This window comes from Bos mutus, chromosome 4 (assembly GCF_027580195.1).
Source record: "Bos mutus isolate GX-2022 chromosome 4, NWIPB_WYAK_1.1, whole genome shotgun sequence".
Classification (NCBI taxonomy): domain Eukaryota; kingdom Metazoa; phylum Chordata; class Mammalia; order Artiodactyla; family Bovidae; genus Bos; species Bos mutus.
This window is the reverse complement of record NC_091620.1, coordinates 17,787,726-17,810,780: the sequence shown is the minus strand read 5'-3', so window position 1 is coordinate 17,810,780 and position 23,055 is coordinate 17,787,726. Positions and strand designations below refer to the sequence as shown.

General features: G+C 51.4%; 2 protein-coding genes across 2 annotated transcripts; one reads left to right on the top strand and one right to left on the bottom strand.

Moving 5' to 3' along the window:
• LOC138987560 (uncharacterized) lies at positions 1-960 on the bottom strand. Its single transcript, XM_070368838.1, has one exon. The coding sequence runs from the start codon at positions 958-960 to the stop codon at positions 1-3; it is 960 nt and encodes a 319-aa protein (XP_070224939.1).
• Positions 699-22,810, top strand: ZNF746 (zinc finger protein 746). The gene is given in 8 exon segments (XM_070369097.1): positions 699-982; positions 4,014-4,313; positions 4,399-4,519; positions 6,048-6,161; positions 17,639-17,830; positions 18,614-18,739; positions 20,154-20,510; positions 20,513-22,810. Coding segments are annotated over 8 exon segments (1,926 nt in total). The 5' UTR covers positions 699-958; the 3' UTR covers positions 21,205-22,810.
• The last annotated feature ends 245 nt before the right edge of the window (positions 22,811-23,055 follow it).

The window sequence follows — 23,055 nt, the reverse complement described above, 5'->3', positions numbered from 1 at the left end:
TCATTTCAACTCGAAGGTGAATAGGAGGGACGGCTGGCCAAGGAAGTGAACACGCAGAAGCCCCGAGCACGGGGGCCAGGACCCAAAGCCGCAGAGGCGACGTGGCCTCCTGCCCCTGGGGAGACGGCGCGGGCCTCCCGGGGCTGGCATGGGGTGGGGGGGAGGGGGGGCGGCTGCCGTCGCCGCGGTCACCAGGCGGGGCGGGGGGCGGCCCGGCTGTTCCCTGCAGCGGGGAGATTCTTTTCGGTCACTGAGCCCCTCGGGGCGCAGGGGGACGGAAGCCCGAGACGCTCGCGGCCCCGCGGGCAGGTCGGACGCTGCGTCCAGGCCACGACTCTGCGCGCGCGCCCGGCCGCGGCCGGTGGGTCCCGGCGTCGGGGAATCTGGGGATCGGGGTGTCGGCGGGGTGGCGGGCCAGTTGGCCGGTAGATCGAGGGAGCCGGAGAATCGGCGGGCCGGTGGATCGGGCGGCCGGTGAGTCGATGGGTTGGCGGGGGCCGGGGGTTGGGGTGAGGGGGAGTGTGGGCAAGTCGGCGGGGCAGGGGTTGGGGGAGTTGGGGACTCGCTGGGCCGGCGGGCCGGGCAGCGTCTGGGGGCTCGGCAGGCAGGCGGGCCGTGGGGTGGGGTGGGGCGGGGCGGGGCGGGGCGGACGCCGCGCCTGCCGTTCGCCTCTCCGGGCTGCAGGTGGGGCTGTGCGGCCGCGCTGCCTCCAGGAAGCCTCACGGGCCTGCGCCGGCTCCCAGGATGCAGTGTGGACCGGCCGGGCGCTGACGGCGGCGGCGCGTCTGCGGGCGGAGCGGCGCGGGCCGGCCAGCGAGGAGCGCGGCGACGCGGGTGGGGACGGCGGGGCCGGGCGAGCGCCGCCTGCGGAGAGGCCCGGGGCCGGCCTGCGTGGGGCCGCGCGCGGCGGCGGCGGCGGCGACGACTTCCTCCGGGCCGGGCCGGACAGCGCAGGGCCATGGCTGAGGCGGCCGCGGCTCCGGTAAGGGCGGCCCGCGCGCACGGACGCGCGGACTCGGGGGCCCCCGGGGCGGCCGGGGCCCAGCACACGGCGCCGCAGGCCCTGGGGAAGGGCTCCGGTGGCTGGGCCTGGCCGCCGGGCCTGGGGCTCCGGGCGAGCGGGACGCGGGGTCCGCCGGGGCCTACGGCGCCCGCCCGCCGGCTGGGCGCCCCCCCTCCCCGTTCTGGGCCGAGCCTGAGCCGGGCGGAACCGGTCGTCCCCGCACCGCGGGCCGCCCCTCGCCGAGTTCCTGCTGCCCTCCGGGGCTTCCTGCCCCCGCCCCATCCGCTGGCCACCCCCCATCTCCGCGCGCGCCCCCCACCACCACCACCCCGCGTCTCCTTTCTCTGCCCACCGCTCGCTACCCCCCAGCTCCCCCCAGCGGCCTGGTGGCACCTGGGAGGTGTCCGGAGCGGCCGCGACTCCGCAGGCACCGAGTCCCCCTCTGCGCGCCCAGCTCCTCGGGGGGGTGGGGGTGCGGTTCGGGGCGGGGAGACAGCTGCTCCCCCCGGTTTCGTAGAGGCAGGCGCCGCACCAGCCGTTAGGCGTGATTTTGTCCTCGCAGCAAACCTAGGGCGGGGGTAGGTCCTCACTGTCATGAAAAAACCCGAGGCCTAGAGAAGTTAACTTGCCCAGGATCGCACAGCTGGCAAGTGCGTGGGAAGAGAGGGTCGCTCTGTGTGCTGGGACACTCGACGCCTCGGGGCAAGCAGACAGGTACACTTGGTGATGGCGAAGGAAAACACGAAAGAGGCAGGGGAGGACACCTTCTGGGCCTGGGCTGCTGAGATGTGAGTGGGGCTTGCAGGGGAAGGCTCGGGTTTCACCAGCCTGTGCGCGGACCCGGTGGAGCTTTTCGGGTAGGATAGGAGGCTTGGACATGGAGAGGCGGGCCCCGGCCGGTGTGTTCGAGGAGGAGTCCGTTTGCCTGGAAAAGGAGGTTTCGGTAGGGAGGCAGGGGGAGAAGAGGCCGCAGGGAGAGTTGGAAGGGGTGTGAGGACCTGGACTGCATCATCCCGGGTGGGGAGCCACTGAAGGCTTTGGCCGTTCTCTTCCCATCGGCGGCTCCCAGGCGGAGAGTTTCTGCTTCCCTGGCAGGAGCCTTGAGGCCAGCCCGATGTCGTCCGCTCACCCTTCAGTGAGGAGGGGTCCTTGAGCAATGGCCTCCTCCCACCAAATAGTGTGGAAGCCTTCCAGGAGGCTCCCTGGGCCCCCGTTAAAATGTCAGAAAACTGGGTGGTGCCTTTGTCTATAAGGTCAGAGTTTATGCAAAGGCCCTTTTGCAACACAAAGATGATGATAATGGCAGTCGGATGCTCTTGGAGGAGGTTAAGTAGGCTTTTAGGGGATACGGAGCTGGGCAATAAAGTGAAGACACTTGTTAGCGTCCGGGGCCCTGTGTCAGGGACTAGTCACCAGAGGAGGACTGAGGGGAACGGAAGAAACGTGGCCCGGCGCCCAGGGGCGCCTTGCACTCAGAGGCAGGGCTGAGCCAGCCCAAGGTGCCAGGCTGGTGCAGTCCCCACAGCCTCAGGGCAGAACCACCTACCTCTTGAGCAAGAGACACCCACATCCAGTTGTTTCTCTGCCAGTCCAGCTTCTCCATCCTTTGAGATCTGTCTTCCTTCTTCAGGTCAGAGGTCATTGGTCCAGCGGCCTTACAGACAACCCCACGATCCCAGATGCTCCGTCCTGAACAGTTTTTCCAACCTGTTTTCAAACTGTCTTGTCACTATTTTCTGAGGTGTCCACCCGTGTCTTGGTTCTCAGCAACTCTCTAAATGAATCCTCACTGGTTCCTATGAGTCACTTTTTAACTTTGCAAATAGTCACCAAACATTTGGTTAGGAATGATTTTTAGAATGTTGTAAGGTCATTCTGAGGACCATTGATCCTCAGACGCTGCCAGAAGGTATAAATATCAGGTCTTCCTCCCTGACCCATGGGTCCTACCTTGAGGTGTGTGTGTGTGTGTGTGTGTGTGTGTGTGTGGGGGGTGTCTAGAGGTCTAGCCTACCTTCAGGGGTGTGTGTGTGTGTGTGTAGGGGGTGTCTAGAGGTCTAGCCCACCCAAAGCAAAATGTGCCAGGCAGGTCACTGGGGAGTCTCCGTGTCTTTATGATGGTTGCAGCACATATGAAGTCTAACCTGTTGGCAAATGTCTTACCTTCCTCATCTGTCTGTAAGGTGTGTCACTGATCCTGGGGCAGCACCAAAAATGTCTGAAACTGGTTCTCCCCTTATGAGTGGTGGGAACAGTAAGAGGAGACAGTCAGTCTCACCCGGGCAGGGTGTTCATGTTGGATCGGAGTCTTAACTCTTGGCTGGGGGCAGAGCCGGGGGAGGGGGGGAGATTTGCAGTCATGGTGATTTTTAGTTTGAGGGGGGTAGTAATTGGGAAGGGGACAAAATCAGATTGTCCTAGGGTGGAGAAGAATTGGTCGCTGGATTTCCATGTTTATTAAAGAGACACGAGATGCTTTTTTAAAAAGAGCAGTTGAGCAACGCTCGTGTTTGTGTTGTTTCAGTGAACCAGCTGTTTTTTTTTTTTTGCTAGGTCATCGTCAGTAGACAGATCCTGTGCGGTTATGATGGGAGGTGCTGGCTAGGCGCTAATAAACCTGCAGTTTACTATTTCTCCACTAAAACATACCAGCAGCTTGCAGTCACTATTTATCTAACACAATTGCACCGAGCGCCTACCATGGGCCCCGTGTGCTGTGAGCAGATACAGCACTGCCTTCAGAGGCAGAGGCGGGAGGTAACTTAACTGTACAGGGTGCTGAGTGCCGTGACTGGGGTCTCCATAGGTGGGCTGCAGAGGCCTGGAGGGAGGGTACCCACCCAGAGGAGCTGACCCCCCAGGCGGAGGTCCGGCCTGAACACCACCCCCATCCCGCCATGCGCACTGCTCTGCTCTCCCAGCACAGCTCCCTGACGCCTCGGGGAGAGGGGGCTCCTGGAACACAGCAGATGGAATGACTGATGCTGGTCTCCTCTCTTGTTTCTGAAAGATTTCTCCCTGGACAATGGCAGCCACGATTCAGGCCATGGAGAGGAAGATTGAATCACAGGCCGCCCGCTTGCTTTCCCTAGAAGGCCGAACAGGCATGGCCGAGAAGAAGCTGGCCGACTGCGAGAAGACAGCCGTGGAGTTCGGGAACCAGCTGGAGGGCAAGTGGGCCGTGCTGGGGACCCTGCTGCAGGAGTACGGGCTGCTGCAGAGGCGGCTGGAGAACGTGGAAAACCTGCTGAGGAACAGAAACTTCTGGATCCTGCGGCTGCCCCCGGGCAGCAAGGGCGAGGCCCCCAAGGTAAGCCCTGGGCACCGGGGGTGGGACAGCCCACGGCCCTTGCCCGTTGGCGTGTGGGTGAGCCTGCGTGACCCTGTGGTTCCAGGTGCCCTTTGATGACGTGGCCGTGTATTTCTCTGAGCAGGAGTGGGGCAAGCTGGACGAGTGGCAGAAGGAGCTGTACAAGCACGTGATGAGGGGCAACTATGAGACGCTGGTCTCCCTGGGTAAGGCATGCGATTCATTTCCTGGTTAAATGTGATTTAAGGAGGTCTCAGGCCTTCCCTGGTAGCTCAGCTGGTAAAGAATCCGCCTGCAACGCAGGAGACCCCAGTTCGATTTGTGGATCAGGAAGATGCCCTGGAGAAGGGCTTGGCTACCCACTCCAGTATTCCTGAGCTTCCTTGACAGTAAAGAATCCACCTGCAATGTGGGAGACCTGGGTTCGATCCCTGGGTTTAGGAAGATCCCCTGGAGGAGGGCATGGCCACCCACTCCAGTATTCCTGCCTAGAGAATCCCCTTGGGCAGAGGAGCCTGGCGGGCTGCAGTCCATGGGGTCGCAAAGAGTCGGACACAACTGAGCGACTAAGCACAGACAGCACGGGGAGATCTCAACCTCTTTCTTGCTGCTGGTGGTTTTTTATCGCAAGGACATGTAAATCACTGGGACCCTTGACCATGGACAGTTATCTCCCTCCTCTTACTGGAGTTGAGCCCAGGGTGACTGAGTCAAAGGCTGTCTTCTGCCCAGTGAAGTTCACGGATTGCCAAACCGAGAGGCATAGCGACCCCTCTCCTAACCAGGCCCAGAGCACAGCCGTTTCTGTCTCTTGCTGAGTCCTGGAGCGGAGGAGGCTCCTCCAATTCTCAGATCTTGTACGATCAGTCCACGTTTGAGGAGTGCTTTTGCTCTCGCCTTCTCTTACTGAGACATGAGGCCTTGACCGAGGAGAGTATGGGCAGACCAGGCTTCTCGCAGCCAGTGCTGCCCTCTTACCTGGCGGCTTCCCTGACCCTGGGCCTGCTGCCGCTACCCTCATGCAATACCCCCCAAGAAGGCCTGGACTGTTTCTTCTGGACTTACTACCTCTTCAGATGATGTCTGTGTGATCGCAGGTCTGAAGGCAACAAGGCGTGCTTATGAGGTGGGAGCAGGTGAGGTTATATTCCGGTTTGCAGGAATGCACTGCTTCTTAGGGGCTTCCCTGGTGGCTCCGTGGTAGAGAACCCACCTGCCAGTGTAGGAGATGCAGTTGATCCCTGTGTTGGGAAGATCCCCTAGAGAAAGAAATGGTAACCCACTCCAGTATTCTTGCTGGGAGAATCTTATGGACAGAGAGGAGCCTGGAGGGCTACAGTCCACTGGGTCGCAAAGAGTTAGACACAGCTGAGCGACTAAACAACAACTGCTTCTTAACCCAGAGACCCTGTATCAACGTGTCTTATGCTCAGCACCGCATCTTGGGCCAGATGAGGCTTTGTTTTGGGGACCATCCTGGGCCTTGTAGGACGGCCATCAGCCTCTTGCCAGCGGATGCCAGCGGCACCTCTGCCCCGTCCCCAGTCTCGACAACCAAAAACATCTCCGACTCTGACCATTTTCCCCCTGGGAGACAGACTCACCTGTGCTTGAGAATCACTGCCCTTTACCAATCAAGAGGTGTGGTTTCTAGGCCATCTTGGTTTCCCGGGCTGCCTATCCCCACCTCTTAAGTGGAACGTGGCCAAAGCTAACCCTTCTGTTCTTCTTCAGACTACGCCATCTCCAAGCCCGAGGTCCTCTCTCAGATTGAACAGGGGAAGGAGCCGTGCAGCTGGCGTCGTGCTGGCCCCAAGGTTCCAGATGTTCCCGTGGACCCGAGTCCAGGTGAGGGGTGGGGATGGCCGGAGAGACAGCAGGGGGTCGGATGGACCCAGGGGAGGACATGGCCAGGGCGGGCGTGACCTTCTTTCCAGGGACAGCTAAGGAAAAACAGCAATGCTTTAAACACGAGTTTTCTTATGACCTTTAGCCGTTCAGCTTCCCAGCATGGAAACAGGTAGCAAACCTAGTTTTTAGGAAAGAGATGGTGTCTGTGGCTCGGAATTAGGGGAAGAGGGAGCAGGAAGCAGACAGGAAGGTAGAAGGTCATGAAGACAGGATTTAGTTCATTCATAGCTTTTCAAAGAGTCAGCCTTGCCTCCACCCGAGAACCAGATTTCACTGAAACCCATTAGCAATCACAGAACATTGACCCGTTAGTCACGTTTCAGTCTGACCAGAGCCACCGATTTATTTCAGGTGAATCTGGATACCCAACACCACATTCTCAGGTTTTCCTGGGCCAGTCAGCACCTTTGAAAGTTAAGAGAAGGACAGGTAGACACACGAGAAAAGCCAAACGGGTGAAGGGAAGACCTTGCTGGGCCGGGGGTCTGCGACAGTCTGTCCATAAGCAGGGGGCAGCCCCTGCAGCCTCAAGCCAGCCTCCTCCCAAGACCTCTTGTCTGTCTGCACCACCTGCCTGGGGCTTTCCTTCTTGTCTGAACACCTGTCTTAGTAAACAGTCTTCTGTGTTTAATTTGTGATTTATGAAATGTGTCTCCATGTGTGCCGTTATCACCACAGTTGGATTTGCCATTTCCCAGGGGCAGGCTGTGCCCAGAAAGCATTCACCCGTCTAGGTCAACAAACATGTTTTTTTTTGAGAGTCTCCCGGGTGCCAGGGACTGTGCTAAAAGCAAGACCTTGACGAAGAGCAGAGTGCTGCCTGGATGGGGAAGACAGTTAGGACACATGGGCAGCCAGCCGCTTGCCAGGGTGGGAGGCTCCCCGTAGGTCTGTTTTATTGCACTGACAACATCTGTGGGGAGGCCTCCCTGGCTTCTCCAGCACGCTAAGAGAGTGAAATAGGGGCCTGGAAATGTGGTGGATTCTGGCGAGACCCTCCCCCTTGCCCCCTCCGGGCACTCACATTCCCCTCTCTTGGCCTTGAGCTCCTCTGCGGGAACCCCTGCCAGGTGGCCCCCCATTCCCTCCCAGCCTGGTCCCTGGCTCGCCCTCCCCAGCTCAGGGCTTGGTGCAGCCCCTTGACAGACCTCCTCTCCACTTTTCTGCAACCCTGAAGTCCTCCCACGGTAGTGCTCTGTGGAACTCAGTCCCCAGCAAGCCCACCCCCCCACCCCCGACCCCAATCCTCAGGCTCTGCCCCAAGAGTCCCGCCTGCTCCCCTCCCCTCCCCTCCACTGGGCACCAGGGGTGCTTCTCCTGGTTTTCCTCCTGCCTGTCCTTTGCTATTTCCAGCCCCCCCACCTTTTCTGACCTTTCGTGGTTGGGGTGCCCTCCGTGTGCCCTCCCACACCCACACCCAGTCATCCTGGCGGGTGCTCTCACTGGGACCTCTCCCCTGAACTCTGTGGGGTCCATGTCCCCATGGACAGGTTACGGACGTCCTGTTTGAAACACGTGCCTCGCCAAGCTCCTCGTCCGCCATCAAAACCCACTCCTCCCAGGCAGTAGGCAGCCTCCATCCTCCGCTGCAGCCCCAAACCCATGGTCGTCTCTGACCCTTATCCACACCCGTCCGTCCCATCAGGGAAACCCTGCTAGCACTGCCTGCAGACTCTCAGGTCCCTGGTCTCCTGCGTGGCCTCATGGCAGGCACCTCCTGCCCGTCTCCCTGACCCTCTAGGGTCTGCTCTCCCGCGTTACAGCAGACAGCCCTGCTGGCTTTGCACCGACTCGCACCGTTGGGCTCGTCCCCCTGGCGCTCCACTCCTGTCCCAGCGTCCCTGCTGTTCTCCCAGAGCTCTACACTGGGCCAGCCTCTGAGCCTTTGCTCCTGGTCCTACCTTCTGCCAGGCATGCTCTGCAGATACTGTTTTATAGTCACAGGTTTTATGTGGACAAAGATATTATTAAGTATGTAGAAATAAAATATATTTCGTATTTATAGAAGATATATGTTTCATATTTATAGATTTGCTTGTCTGGTAACCACCCCCACCTTCGTTAGGATATAAATCTCAAGAGGATAAGAACCTCTATTGATTTTGTTCATATAATCCAGGCTCCTAGAATACTGCACAGAGTGTATATATATAGCACAGAGTAGGAATTTAATATTTGTTGAACGTGTGCCGTGTTTCATCATTTGTATGTATGTGTGAAAAAATATATTTCTGATGTAATCTAAATTCCTTTTCAGCTCTCTCAGTCTCATTCCTCCCCAGGGTAACCAGTTGTCCAAAAGTCGATGTCTGTCCTCTCTATCCACATTTTAAAACTTCTATTATGTACATATGTAGCCATAAACAATACAGAATATGGTTCTGTGTGTCTTGAAAACATCACATAAATATCATACTGTCTATGAGTACTCTGTATTTCATACTTATCTCTATTGATGCATATAAATCAAGTGCATTCATTTAAAATGGATGCTTAGTATTCCAAAAGCAACTATATCTCAATTTATTATCCATCCCTCTGTTGAGTTGTGCATAAGTGGTTTCTAATTTCTCACCGTCACAAGTGGTAGTCGAGTGGACATTCAAAGGCGCCTCTCCGTGTCCAGGTGCTGGTGTTCCTCTAGGGAACAGACCAGGAAGGGCATGCCAGCCTGCACCTGCCTTTGCCCTTGACCACAGATCACCCACCCTGGGCATCTGTGCTCCCCAGCCCTTACGGGTGGTGCCTGTCTTCTTAATTCCTTGCCCAGTTTTCGGAGTTAGATGTTTGCCAGTCTGATGGAAATGAAATGGTATCTTGTTTTAATTTGCATTTCCCCAGTTGTGAGTGGAGCTGAGCACCTTCTTCAGATTGTTATTTGGTTTCTTCTCCAGTGAATTATCTTTTTCTGTTTTTCTGCTGTTTTCATTATCTTACTGATTCAGGACCTCTATGTAGTTTGGGATATGAACCCTTTATCTGTTATTTACATTACAGATTATCTTCTCCCAGGCTGTGGCAGGTCTTTTAACTTTGTAGTCCTTGGGTAGTTTTAATTTTTGGCGGAGTCGTTAACACCAGCCTTTGCCTTTACGATCTGTGCTTTTTCTGCCTTAAAATATCCTTTCCTGCCTCCCTCTAGTTTTGCTTTTCACATTAAAGTCTTTAATCCGACTAGAATTCGTATTTGTGTAGATTGCAAGGGAGAATTCTTTCAAAGTTTCCCCACAAGACATCTGACCTTCCAGCAGAGTTCACTGGATGCTCTTCCTTTTCTCCGTGTGTAATGTGCGTCGCATCATGAACCAGATTTCCGTACACGCGTGCACCGTTTCTCTGTCTTCACTCATTTCTTCTGTCTCTATCTCTGTACCAATTCTCACTGTTGTTAGTTTCATAATAAGCCTTGAAATCTAGTAGACTACACGTTCCCTACTTGTTTTTCTAAACTTTTCTTGGCTATTCCTGGACCTTTGTTCTTCTATGTGGATTTCAGAACCTTTACGTCAGGTTCTCAGAAATCCTCTTGGAATTTTGACTGGAATTGCATTTCCTTTGTAATTTCACGTCTGGAGAACTCCTGTCATTGCAATATGGAGCCCCCTTATCCACAGGAAGACTCGTTTATTGTCGCCTTCTGCGTGTGCCTGAATAAGGCTTTAACACTTTTCTCCTGCTCATTGTTTCTATTGTGGATGAGATTTTTAAATTAATTACACGTTTTAAATAGTTGTTGCAGGTGTGCAGTTATGCCGCTGACTCTGTTTAGTGAAAGAAAACATTTTCTCAACCTCTCATTACGTCTAATGACTTGTCAATTTAGATTCCCAGGTTTTTTTTTTACATAGACAGTTGGGCCGTCCCTGGACAGCACAAAAGTTACCTCTTCTTTTGAAATTTTCTTAACTTTATTTTTCTGGTTTCGCAGTGGGTATAGGACATGGTTAAATATTAGTAGCAGCCGCGATAGCTGGCGTCCTTGTCTGTGGAGTTTCAGCATTTAGGGTGATTTTTTTGCCATAGACTTTTTGTTTTTTAATTGGGGATAATTGCTTTACAATATTGTATTGGTTTCTGCCATACATCAACATGAATCAGCCACAAGCATATATATGTCCCCTCCCTCCTAAACCCTGCTCCCACCTCCCTCCCCACCCCAGCCCTCGAGGTTGTCACAGAGGACTGGGTTGAGCTCCCTGTGTCACACAGCGAATCCCCACTTGCTGCCTATTTTACATGCGGTCATGGATCTGTCTCCATGCTCCTGTCTGTGTGCCCCGCCCTCTCCTTCCCCCACTGTGGCCACAGGTCTGTTCTTTACGTCTGCGTTTCCATCGCTGCCCTGCAAATAGTTTCATCAGCACCATCTTTCTGGACTCCATATGCATGTGTTAATATACAGTATTTGTCTTTCTCTTTCTGATTCACTCTGTATAATAGGCTCTAGGTTCATCCACCTCATTAGCACTGAACATCGCTCATTACTAGAGAAATGCAAATCAAAAGTACAATGAGGTATCACCTTGCACGGGTCAGGATGGCCATCATTAAAAAATCTGCCATAGACTTTTGAAGATAACTATTAGTTTAAAGATGTTTCCTTCCACTTCTGGCTATGGTTTTTAATCCTGAACAAATTCGTCATATTATACCAAATGCTTCTTTTTTAAATATTGTTTTATTTCTTTCATACATTGTTACTGTGTATTGTATAACATAAAAAATACATACAGAATAAATATACATAACATAAACAAAATACGTAAAGTTGAGAGAACAATTAGTCAACATCCCCCATATTCCCAACCTCCAACATAAGAAATAGATCATAACCAGAACCTTCTAACCTTCTAGAACCCATTGTCCCTTCCAGACCCCACACCCTCCCTTACTCTTCACAGATAAACAGAAATGCAGACCTCTGAGATCAGTCCCTTGCTTTTCTTTGCCTTTTTATTACCTGTGTATATATTCCTAAGTAACATTGTTTAACCAGTTTTGAACTTTCTATGAATGAGATCATACTATATATATTTTTTTTTTCTTTAACTTGCTTTTTTCGTTTGACTTTACGTTTTTGAGAGCCATCCACGTTGATGTAGTACAGCTGTAGTTCATTCCTTTTCATGATTTTCACCCCTTTATAGTTTGTATTTTTGAATGTAACACAGGATGTGTTTTTCCCTTCTGCTGGTGATGGGTGTTTGTGCTGTTTCTAACTGTTTTGCTTTCAGGAACAATGCTGTGGTGGAAAGTCTTACGCACGTGTAAGAGTTTCTCAAGGTGGAGGCTGGGCAGCAGAACTGCTGGGTCATAGGAAAGCGCACACGTGGCTCTTCCCGGTAGCGTCTCGGCGTGCTCTCCAGCAGTAGCGCACCCTGTCCTCAGCCCTAGAAATGCCGTCTATTTTTATTTCTGCCCATCTGGTGGCAGTGAAATGGTTTAAAATTTATAGTTTCAAATGTGTCTTTTCCTAATCAATGAACATTATATCCTCTGTTTATGGGCCACTTATCTTTCTCTTTTGTAAAATGCCTGCTTATGCCTTCTGTATACTTTTGTTTTCCCCTTCTGTATTGACTTGTAAGAGTTCTTTACTGTTCTAAATATTAATTCTTTCCCTATATATATATGAAAGTGAAAGTGAAGTCGCTCAGTCACGTACGACTCTTTGCCATCCCATGGACTGTAGTCTACCAGGCTTCTCTGTCCATGGGATTTTCCAGGCAAGAGTACTGGAGTGGGTTGCCATTTCCTTCTCCAGGGGATCTTCCTGACCCACAGATCGAACCCAGGTCTCCTGCACTGCAGGCAGACGCTTTACCCTCTGAGCCACCCACATATATATTTTCTCCATTTACGGTAGATTTTAAAGAACAGATGCTTTTTATTTTAACATACCTGGACTTTCTAATTTTTTACCTTTATGGTTTGTCCTTTTTATATCTTAATTAAGGAATTTTCCCCTACGTCAAGGTCATGATACACCATCTTATTTTTCTTCTAAAATGTTGCCTTTTATGGTCAAGTTCTTAATCCATCCGGAACAAACTTTTATGGCCATGGGAGGTTGGAACGCTGGTACTTTTTACTGGCACTCTGGGCTTCCTTTCCTTTGTCCTTTAAGGTAAACGTCCTAATTGCCTTACCAAATTCCATAAAAAATCCAGTTGGGATTGTGGTTGGAATTGCACGCATTCTGTTAATCATTTTGGAGAGAACTGACCTTTTTACTATATTAAGGGTTTTATTTGTGAAGATCGTTAAGTCCCTCCATGCAGCTCATCTGTAATGTCTCAGTGAAGTTTTATAACATTTTTTTGTTATATCTTATATTCCTCCATTCTTTGCATGTTTTGAATCACTGTTGTCATGGTGCCTTTTTTTAAGGTGCATTTTCTGTTTGTTGCTGCTGTGTGCTGGGGTCATTGGGACAGGGAGCACCCTTTCCCAGTGCTTTTTCTTCTGGGACAGGGCTCGGTTATGTAACATCCCACCGTCTCCCACACAGTTAGGCATCCCACCAGGGACGCACCTTGTCAGGGAGTTTGGGAGCAAGGCTTGGACATGCACAGTCCCTGCCCACCCTTCTTCCCTTGGGCAGCTGGCCGCCCCCAGGGATGTGCTGCTGTACTGGGGAAAGCCTCCTTCACCATGGTCCAGTGGGTGACTTCCTGATCCAGGGTCAGTACTGAGGACCCCTCTTGCCACAGATAAAAGCTGCATCCCTGTTTATCAGTTATAAGAAGAGTTTATCCTCACCAGCCTTCCTCTTGGGTTTTAGTTCTCTGATTGTTAAGATCCATGACAGGGAAGAAAAATGGTGATTGCTATGCTCCCTTAAAACCCTAGGAGTAAACGAAAATGCAGTTGTCTTTTATTTATTGATATTTCTAAGAACTTTGCTAAAATTCTCATTAGTCCTAATAACTTTTATAATAATTGTCTGATGATTCTCAGGTTTTCTAAAAAGATCATCATATCCCCTATGAGTAATATGAATTTTTTGTTTGTTTTCAAATCTTTTAGTTTTCTCTTGTGTGCTAGCTGAGAGCACGCAGAAAATTCTTATACAGAAGTGATGACAACAGGTGTCCAATTGGTTCATGATGTTAAAGAAGATGCTTTTTAACTTTTCACACTGAGTCTAATATTTGTTAAAGGTTTTGTTGATCAGTGTCGTTTATCAGGCTAAAAAGTTTTCTCTATTTCTGGTTGACTAGATATTTCTAACAAGAACAGCTGAACCTTAGTCGTCTCTTTATCCAGCTTTGACTCATTTATCAGATCTCAATAGAATCATAAATTCCTAAGAAAACCTTCAGATCCTCATGTAGTTTAATGGCCAAGTCAAGCACTCATTATACTCTGTACTCTTTCATAACACTCAACATGAATAAAATAGAATGATTAATTTGGGAAAAAAAAAAAAGAATAGCTGTGAATTTTTATGGAATGCTGTTTTGGTATCTATTGAGATGATTATAGGCTTCCCTAGTGGCTCAGATGGTAAAGAATCTGCCTGCAATGTGGGAGACCTGGGTTTGATCCCTGGGTTGGGAAGATCCCTTGGAGAAGGGAACGGCTACCCACTCCAGTACTCTTGCCTGGAGAATTCCATGGACAGAAGAGCCTGACAGGCTATAATCCATGGGGTCGCAAAGAGAGACAATTATATGATTCTTCTTCTTTAACCTCCTCATAATGGTAAATTATGTTATTTTTCTAATGTTGAACCACGCTTGCAACCTTGGGGAAAAGTCTAAGTTACTCATGATCCTCTATAAACAGTGCTAGACTTAATATGCTAAGTATTTTGTTTAGAATTTTGGAATCTTTCTTCATGAGTGAGCCTGGCCTATACTTTTCCTTTCTTAGACTGGCTTTGTCTGGTTTTGGTATTAAAGATAAAAGTTATGATGCATTGCTTCTTTTTTTAATTTGGTCATAGACTTTCTGTAATATTGGAATTATCTATTCTTTGAATGTTTTTCTTTCTAGGGAAGATTTTTATCTACTGATTTAAGTTCTTTAATAGTTATAGGACCTTCTATTATTTTTAATTAGTTTGGAAGTTATGTATTGTTTCTATTCTTTTAGAAGTAATCTGGAGATGTTTATCTTCTAAAATACACACTTGTTATTTGTGTGTGTGTGTGTGTGGATCTGGTGATGATAAAAACTCTCAGTTGTGTAGGTTTGTATATGTGTTTATATGTGCCTGAAAATGTCCTTCCTCCATTTCTACATTTGAAGGACGTAATTCTAGTTTGATTGTTAGCTTCTTTTAGCCCTTTGAAGATAATTTGCTAGCCAGTATTCTTGTGGGTAATCTTTTTTCCCATGCCTTTTAGATATTGGTCTTGGTCATCTGCAGTTTCACTACAGTGTATCAAGGTGTGGATTTCTCTTTCTTTATCCTGCTCCAATCACTGATGTTTTTCAACGAGTTGGGAGTTTTGCAGCACTATCTTTGTGAATACTACCTGGCCCCATTTCCTCTGCTCTCCTATTCTGGAATGGTTCACATCAGTTCATAACTTTGACCTTCTCTTCACATCTTCCTCTCCGTCCCTTCACTGAGCTCTGAAACATCTCTTCTGATCTTTTCTTCTAGTTGGTTCACCTCGCTGTAGCCAGTCATTTCCATTCTGTTGTTTAACCTCCAGGTTGGGTTTCTAAATCTCAATTATTTTATGTTACCACTGTTTTGTCCATCTCTTATTCATTATGCTCTCACTCTATTTATTTCTGTGAGTGTATTAAACTTCAGATTCTGTGTATGAGGTTTTCCATATCCAGTTTTTGCAGTTCGTATTCTGCAGCTGATGATTTCTGATGGACTGAGGTGACTAGTTTTCCTGTTGAGGTGGTGGTTTATATTTGGGAGTTCTTTAATGCCTGAGAGCTATTTAAAATCTTGTCCTGAGAATCTCTCTCTGCCTTAGCTTGTCATCAGGTCACTACAGTGTTGGCCTCGAGGTTTTGGGGCCATGCTGTTTTGTGAGGCCCAGCACCAGAAACCCTTGAGCACCCACCTGGGCTGTGTCAACTCCCGGGGAGGCTGTTCTTCCCATTCAGCCAAGACCAAAGGCCAGAATGGGCAGTCTCCTTCCCGGGACAGGTTTTCACCTTTAAGATTAGTGCACTGGGAATGTTGCCTTTGGGCCCAGGTTTATGTGTGTGGTGGTGGTGAGGGGTCTCCAGCCCAACCTCCCACCCTGCTTGAGCCCCAGGCTTCTCACAGGTGGGCCCAGTCCATCACAGCCCAGCAGTAGAGCGGGAAACGCCTGGCAATTTACCATGGTTGACCTATGCTTTCTTAGAGGTCATCCATGGTTAAAAACTTTGGGGGTTTTACACTTTACCCATCATTTGTTATATTCCACACTGAGAAGAGTTCCTCTGCACAGCTAACCAGTCAGACAGAAACATTAGAAGTGAATGTTGCCTCTGTGTCCGTTGAAATGACTGTATGGTTTTCTCCATTAATCTGTTTGTGAGTTGTGTTACTGCATTTTCCAGGAGTAGCTTCTTCTTGAGTTCTCAGGATAAATCTGGTTTGTTCTTAATGTATTGTCTGTTTTCTTTTTTAAAAACATATCACTGGACTTAATTTGTAATTTTTCATTTAGGATCTTTGTGTATCTGTTCATAAATGATCATTTTATAAATTGTTTCTCTAGTTCATGCAATGAAAATTATACCAGCCTCATAAAATGAGTTGAAAGTGATTTTCCCTTAGCATTTTGAAGATATTATCTTCTTACAGAAGATATTATCTTGCTGACAGAAATCTGCTTTCAATCTGAATGTCATTCTTTTATCTTTGGTGTCCTTTAAAATTTTCTCTTTGACTTTGCTCTTATTCCATTTCACACAAGTACTGTCTAGGTTTGTATTCTTTCTTACTCCCTACTTAGGAATTGGTGTGTTCCTTCAAACCATGGGCTCACCATACCTTCAGTTTTGGAAAATTATCAGCCATTATTTCTTTCTACCCGTTGCCATGTATCCATTTCTCATTCCCTCCTAGATTTCTACCAGCTTATGTTGGAACTTCTCGTTGAATCCTTTGTGTCTCAGCTTCTCTTTTATATTTTCATTTCTTTATCTCTCAGTGTTGTGCTCTGGACTGTCTCCCCAGTTCCATCTTCTGAGTCACTAAGTTTCTCTGCAGCTGTGTTCATTCTGTTGTTAAGCCAGCCACTGACTTTTTCAAACCCATGACTGCTTCTGTCATTTCTAGAATGTCTGCATGGTTCTCTTTCAAATCTGCCTTTTTAAAAATAATTTTCTGTCCTTGCCTTAGAGAGTCTCCCTTCATTTCTTTGACTGTTTTAAACATACATATGCTATTGTATCCTTCTAGCTATTCTTTTTTTCCTGTAGTCTGTGGGAGTGAGTTCTGCTCTGGCTCTCATGCCAGTTGGCTCCACTTCTGGTTTGTAGGTTTAGTCTTTTAGTAGGGGCCCTGTAAGGCTTGCCTTGTGGGGATGCCCTAATGGGCAGGTTTGCATTTGCCTTGGTTTGGGTGTCTCTTGGGTTGCCATGGTTTTCAGTCAACTTTTCTGTGAATTTCTCAACTTAGGGCTTCTGCACCATATGGGTAGTATGAAGTTACTTTCTAATTTCTTTTAATTTCTTCTGGATGGCTTCCCTACCCATGGCCCTGGACAAGAGGCAGCTTCCTCATAGCTTGCCTTTCCTCATGGATGGTCTTAGTCCCCATCTCCCCGACGGGACAGAGCCCCCTGGCTGGATGCTGCAGGCAGCTCAGCCCTGCTGCCTCCTCACTTGGACATCACAGCCCAGCCCCTAAGACCTGCATCCTGATGATGCAGGCAGCTCAGCCCTGCTGCCTGCTCACTTGGACGTCACAGCCCAGCCCCTAAGACCTGCATCCTGATGCTGCAGGCAGCTCAGCCCTGCTGCCTCCTCACTTGGACATCACAGCCCAGCCCCTAAGACCTGCATCCTGTTTCAGCAGCTCTAGTTGGCTCCTCACCCAAACTCTTCATTTGACTCTGTGTTCCTCCTTTGACTCTTATATACCTGGACTCTTTCTCTTGTGCTTGCATAAGTACATGTGTATGGGTAAGACTGTGGGGGCAGGGGGTAGATTTTGTGTGTTTAAAATGAGAACAGGACCTCCCTAGGGCAATTCAGCCTTGCTCATGGACCAGAGATCCAGCTCTGAGCGTGTGTTCTGTCTTCCTACCTGACCCATGTGCTCCATACCATGTGACCTCATGCTTTGCCTGGAAGGCCCCTCAGTTCCTCTTTGAGCTCTTGCCTTCCCTTCCCACCAGGCTCTTTGACCTTTGCAAGGCCCTGTGTGCCTTGCCTTGGCTGGAAGTGTGTCTACCCCAGGGCCGCTGATGCTGTCGCTCACGCATTCTCTATTTTCTCAGGCTCTGGGCCCCCCGTTCCTGCCCCTGACCTCTTAATGCAGATCAAGCAAGAAGGTGAGCTCCAGCTCCAGGAGCAGCAGGCTCTGGGTGTGGAGGCATGGGCAGCCGGACAGCCAGATATTGGGGAGGAGCCGTGGGGCCTCAGCCAGCTCGACTCTGGAGCAGGAGATGTCTCTACCGACGCTGCCTCTGGTGAGTGGCTGAGGCTGCGAGCAGACAACAGGAACCAGATGTAGAGACTGAGGGCAAGGCCTGGGAGGAGGAGTTCCTGGAAGCATTGTGGCGGGGCTGCAGGCTCTGGAACATCTAGCCTGACTAGTTTAGGTTTCCCACCTCGTGGCAGGGGTTGCTCCAAATGACATCTTTCGAGTCCCTCTTGTCTCTGAGATGCTCTTGTCCTGGTATTTCTCTGCTTCACTCTCACCAGCCACACCCCTGTTCTTCTTGCCCTAGCACTGAGCATTTAAATCACCAGCTGCCTCCTAAGAGGCGCTGTATGGAGGTAGAAAACAAACTTAGGGTTACCAAGGGGGTAAGGACGGGGAGGTGGGATGAACTGGGAGTTTGGGAATGACATGTATACACTATGTATAATAGACGACTAATGAGAACGTACTGTGCAGCACAGGGAATTCTACTCAGTGATCTGTGGTGACCTAAATGGGAAGGAAATCCGAAAAAGACAGAATATGTGTACACGTATAACTGACTCACTGCTAACACAGCAGAAACTAACACAACATGGTAAAGTAACTGTACTTCAAAAAAAGAGAAAAAAAGGGGGGAGGGGGCTGTATGACAAGAGTCAGCCACATCTGCGTTTCCTGGTGCCTCAGAGAAGAGGGCAAAAACTGGTTCAGGAGAGGTGGGGCCATGATGCTTGGGCGGGAAAGCTGCCGCTGGTGGGGTCCCCGGGCGCCTGCCTCCCCGCACTTTGCCTGACCCACCCGCTCGCCCGCTCTCTCTTCACTGCAGGCGTCCACGCCAACTTCTCAACCACTATCCCGCCCACCTCCTGGCAGGCCGACCTCCCTCCCCACCACCCCTCCTCCGCCTGCTCGGACGGGACGCTGAAACTCAGCACAGCCGCCTCCACAGAAGGTACGGGGTATGGCGGGAGGACTGGAAGAGGGAGGAAAGGAAGTGCTCATGGGGACCGGAAGTGCTCGCGTCTGCTTCTGAGGCACCAGACCCGCCAGCCGGGAGGCATTTAGGGGCCAGTGATGCGAGAACTCTGTGCAGTCTGGCCTTCTCTCCTTCCACATTGTTAGACTTGAACAGCCTTTCTTGAGAATGTCCATGTTTCCCACAGTTCCTTTCTTGTGTTATTAACCAGTCAGTCCTGACAGGCTGACCCCGTGAGAGAATATATACCTCTTGCCCAGACTCAGCAATCCTGGCCCCTCTCTGACCTGGAAAAGCCAAACCCAACCGGAACCAATTCTTAGGTATTAGCACTACCAAAGACAGAGGTCCACCAGCTCAAATTGGAAAGAACTGCCATCAGTTCAGTTCAGTTGCTCAGTTGTTTACGACTCTTTGCAACCCCATGGACTGCAGCACGCCAGGCTTCCCTGTCCCTCACCAACTCCCGGAGCTTACTCAAACTCATATCCATCCAGTCGGTGATGCCATCCAACCCTCTCATCCTCTGTCGTCCCCTTCTCCTCTTGCCTCCAATCCTTCCCAGCATCAGGGTCTTTTCAAATGGGTCTTTTCAAAAGAACTGCCATATTTATGTATTAATTTTCTGTTTTGAAAAACAATTCGCTGTTACTTCAATAATTTCTGTCATATTTTAACACCCCCAAATTGTGCTAAAAGCCTAGATCTCTGATATAAAACTTGAAAGTGTGAAATTCAAGTACATTTAAGTAAAATCAAACATTACTATTTCATGAGTATTTTTATCATTAAATATATCATTAAATATATATCATTAAATGCAGCTAGCTGGCTGCATTTACTGAATGCTTGCTGCATGCAAAAACAGCATGCTCAGTGCTTTCACGTGTGCTGCCTGGTTTAATCTTCATGCAACCCTGTGGAAAAGGGTATTCACAGAGGAACTTGCCTGAAGTTGCAGCTGATCTGTGGGGAGCCAGGATCCAGTCTCAGATGTGCCTGAGCCCAGCTCTGTGCATTGCCACCAGTGGTCTGAGTTCCTTCCTTGGAATAGCTTCATGATTAGCCTTACCAGCCAAAGTGAAAATGGGAAGTGATGGGGAGATGCAATGGTTCCTTACCTGTGGTGAAGGCTCTAGAACAAGGTGAGCAGATATGATGGTTGCTTTACCTGTAGAGAAAGTTCTGGAACACAATGTCCTCACCCACAGTTTGAGGCAGTTGCCTGACCACCTTGGGCACCTCTGCTGAACTAGATCCTGAGCCTTGGAGACTAGGGCTCAGAGTGGCCTTGGTGGGGCTGAATATCCAGAATAAAGTATCAGATCTTCCCTTTCTAAGCAGGAAGGGGGACAGAATGATACCTGGTCTTTTCTGTCTTTCTCAGCAGATGTAAAAATTGTGATAAAAACAGAAGTCCAAGAAGAAGAAGTGGTGGCCACACCAGTGCACCCTACTGACCTAGAAGCCCACGGGACACTGTTTGGACCAGGCCAGGCCACAAGGTTCTTCCCCAGTCCTGTCCAGGAAGGAGCCTGGGAGAGCCAGGGCAGCTCGTTCCCCAGCCAGGACCCCGTGCTGGGGCTGAGAGAGCCCGCCCGGCCCGAGCGTGACCTGGGGGATCCCACCCCCACAGTGACCCAGGACGAGACCTCTCCAGGGGACTGGCTCTTCGGGGGGGTCCGGTGGGGCTGGAATTTCAGGTGTAAGCCTCCTGCGGGCCTCAACCCGAGGACTGGGCCCGAGGGCTGCCCTTCTCCTCCTCCGACAACGGAGAGGCCGTGCTGGACCCCGGCCAGGCCCCGAGACCCTTCAACGACCCCTGTAAATACCCCGGCCGGACCAAAGGCTTCGGCCACAAGCCGGGTCTGAAGAAGCACCCGGCAGCCCCCCCGGGGGGGCGGCCGTTCACATGTGCCACGTGCGGGAAGAGCTTCCAGCTGCAGGTCAGCCTGAGCGCACACCAGCGCAGCTGCGGGGGCCAGCCTGATGGGGTGCCCGGGGCGGCGGGCAGCGCACGGGACGGCAGCGGCCTGCGGTGTGGCGAGTGCGGCCGCTGCTTCACGCGGCCGGCCCACCTCATCCGGCACCGCATGCTGCACACAGGTGAGCGGCCCTTCCCCTGCACGGAGTGCGAGAAGCGCTTCACTGAGCGCTCCAAGCTCATCGACCACTACCGCACGCACACGGGCGTGCGGCCCTTCACCTGCACCGTGTGCGGCAAGAGCTTCATCCGCAAGGACCACCTCCGCAAGCACCAGCGTAACCATGCGGCGGGCGCCAAGCCGGCCCGGGGACAGCCCCTGCCGCCGCTGCCCGCCGTGCCCCCCGACCCCTTCAAGAGCCCCGCCGCCAAAGGACCCTTGGCCCCCACGGACCTCGTGACCGACTGGACTTGTGGCCTGAGTGTCCTGGGACCCACCGACGGTGGAGACCTCTGAGCCCTGCGCGGCCGCCCAGCCCTCGGGCCCCCGCAGGCCTGGGTGTTAAGAATCGCCTCTCCAGACGGCCGGGCGGTGTGCGCAAAGCCTCGAAGCCGGACGGATGGAGCCTGGAGGGGAAACCAGATTCCCATTTGCTGAACTGCTCACCGGAGCAGGAGAAACTCCCAGACGGCCCAGCTTCCACCTCTAAACAAAGTAGAATTCTCTGATTGTGAAACTGAGCAGCATAGAATCTTAAGTAATTTAATTACGAAACTTTTTTTTAATTCTTGGAAGACAAAGCTGGAAAATAGTAGTAGTACCAGTTTAAACTTTAACAGTGTACCTTTGGTTTCTGGATTGCGTGTGTGTTGTGGGCTGTGTCCTTATGGAGTCTTGACAGAGCTGCCGGGAGCTTGGCCGGCCGGGGATGCGGGCGAGGAGGCACTCCGACCTCCCTGGCCCCAGTGACCCCCGGGGGACGGGCCGGTTTCAGCGCGCACACAGCCCCAGGGGAGTGGAGATCCGGCTCTGCCCGGGGCCAGCAGGGCGCCATGGACGTCCAGCAGCAGCTCGGGCGCGAGGAGGACTGAGCCAGAGCGGGCCGGCGTCTCCCAGCACCTGTAAAGACCCCCCCTGCACAAGTGCCGGCCCTGCGGCAGGCACCTGCCGCCTCATGGCCCTGGGACGCATGTGACTCGGGGCCTCGTGATGGAGGGCTGTCTGAAGACACCGGTAGGGCTGCAGAGGTGAGGCGCGGGGTTGGGGGCGGCGGGAGCACAGCCGGCCACAGAGCCAGGCCTGCCCACCACCCCGCCACGGGGGATGCTGCCCTCTGCTCCAGCCCGATGCCCGCTTTTCTCCTCGTGTGGTGTCTTCTCTCTGTCCAAACGCTTCCGCTCCGAATCTCATTTGATTGTTCCTGTGACCTAGTGAAGCGCCCAGAGGAGCATCCTTTCCCATAAGAGAAGAGGCAGAAAGTTAACTCGGAGGAGGGACTCAGCTCAGCCTCGCACGCCCCCTCTCCGTGTGCACAGTGAGTGCAGACAGCTGGCAAGAGCCTTGGGTCAGACGGGTCGGCAAGAGGCTCATCCTCCTGGGCCGGCAGTCTGGGGTGGACAGCTTTTCACGCTGCCCTCTTAAAAGATTTGACCCCTAACTGCCCGAGCTGGAAGTGTCAGGCCTCACACTTCAGCTGAGCCGCGGCGTCTGTGACTGGTGGTTGCGCTTCCTTTCCCTCCCACCCCAGGGGCCAGGGCAGGGCTTGCTTGCCCCCTGGCTGGCATCTTAAAAGAAGGTGGAATCAGAAATGGGCTCAGGTTTCTTGATCCCACCCCAAAGCTGTCCCTGCCACACGAGTATCCATTCCTGTTTTGTTGAGGCAGACGCTGGTTCTTTGACCCCGCCAGGATCTCGTTTCCCCGAGGACAGGGAGACCACGGCTCCTGTTCATTCAGCTCCCTTGTGTGTACTTTTATTAGGCAATAGACTAGTTAAGAAAATTGTTTCTATGTACTGTATATTTTGTACCTGTTTACACTTCTAATATTGATATAACTGATATTTTGGAAAAAACAAATGAAGAGGAGACATCCTGTTAAAAATAAAACCTAACCAGCACCAAGGTGGTTTGGTGGGTTCCATTCTTAAACCTGGTCTTTGGCGCTGGTGCCTCTCTGCACGCATCACCCGTGGTCAACTTCTGTACCTTCCTTCTGCTCAGGGTCGCTGGGCCCAGGGAGGCGACTGTTTCTGAGAGCTGGGATGGGAGAATCCAGAGAAGTTTGACTTTGTGGTGATAAAACTGATATCTGAGAGAAAATAAAGCCACATCCAGTCCCTTTGCTTCAGGATATAGTAATGGTTTTT

Coding starts and splice junctions, on each gene's coding strand:
- LOC138987560 (XM_070368838.1), bottom strand. CDS start 960: ATGGCCCTGCGCTGTCCGGCCCGGCCCGGAGGAAGTCGTCGCCGCCGC.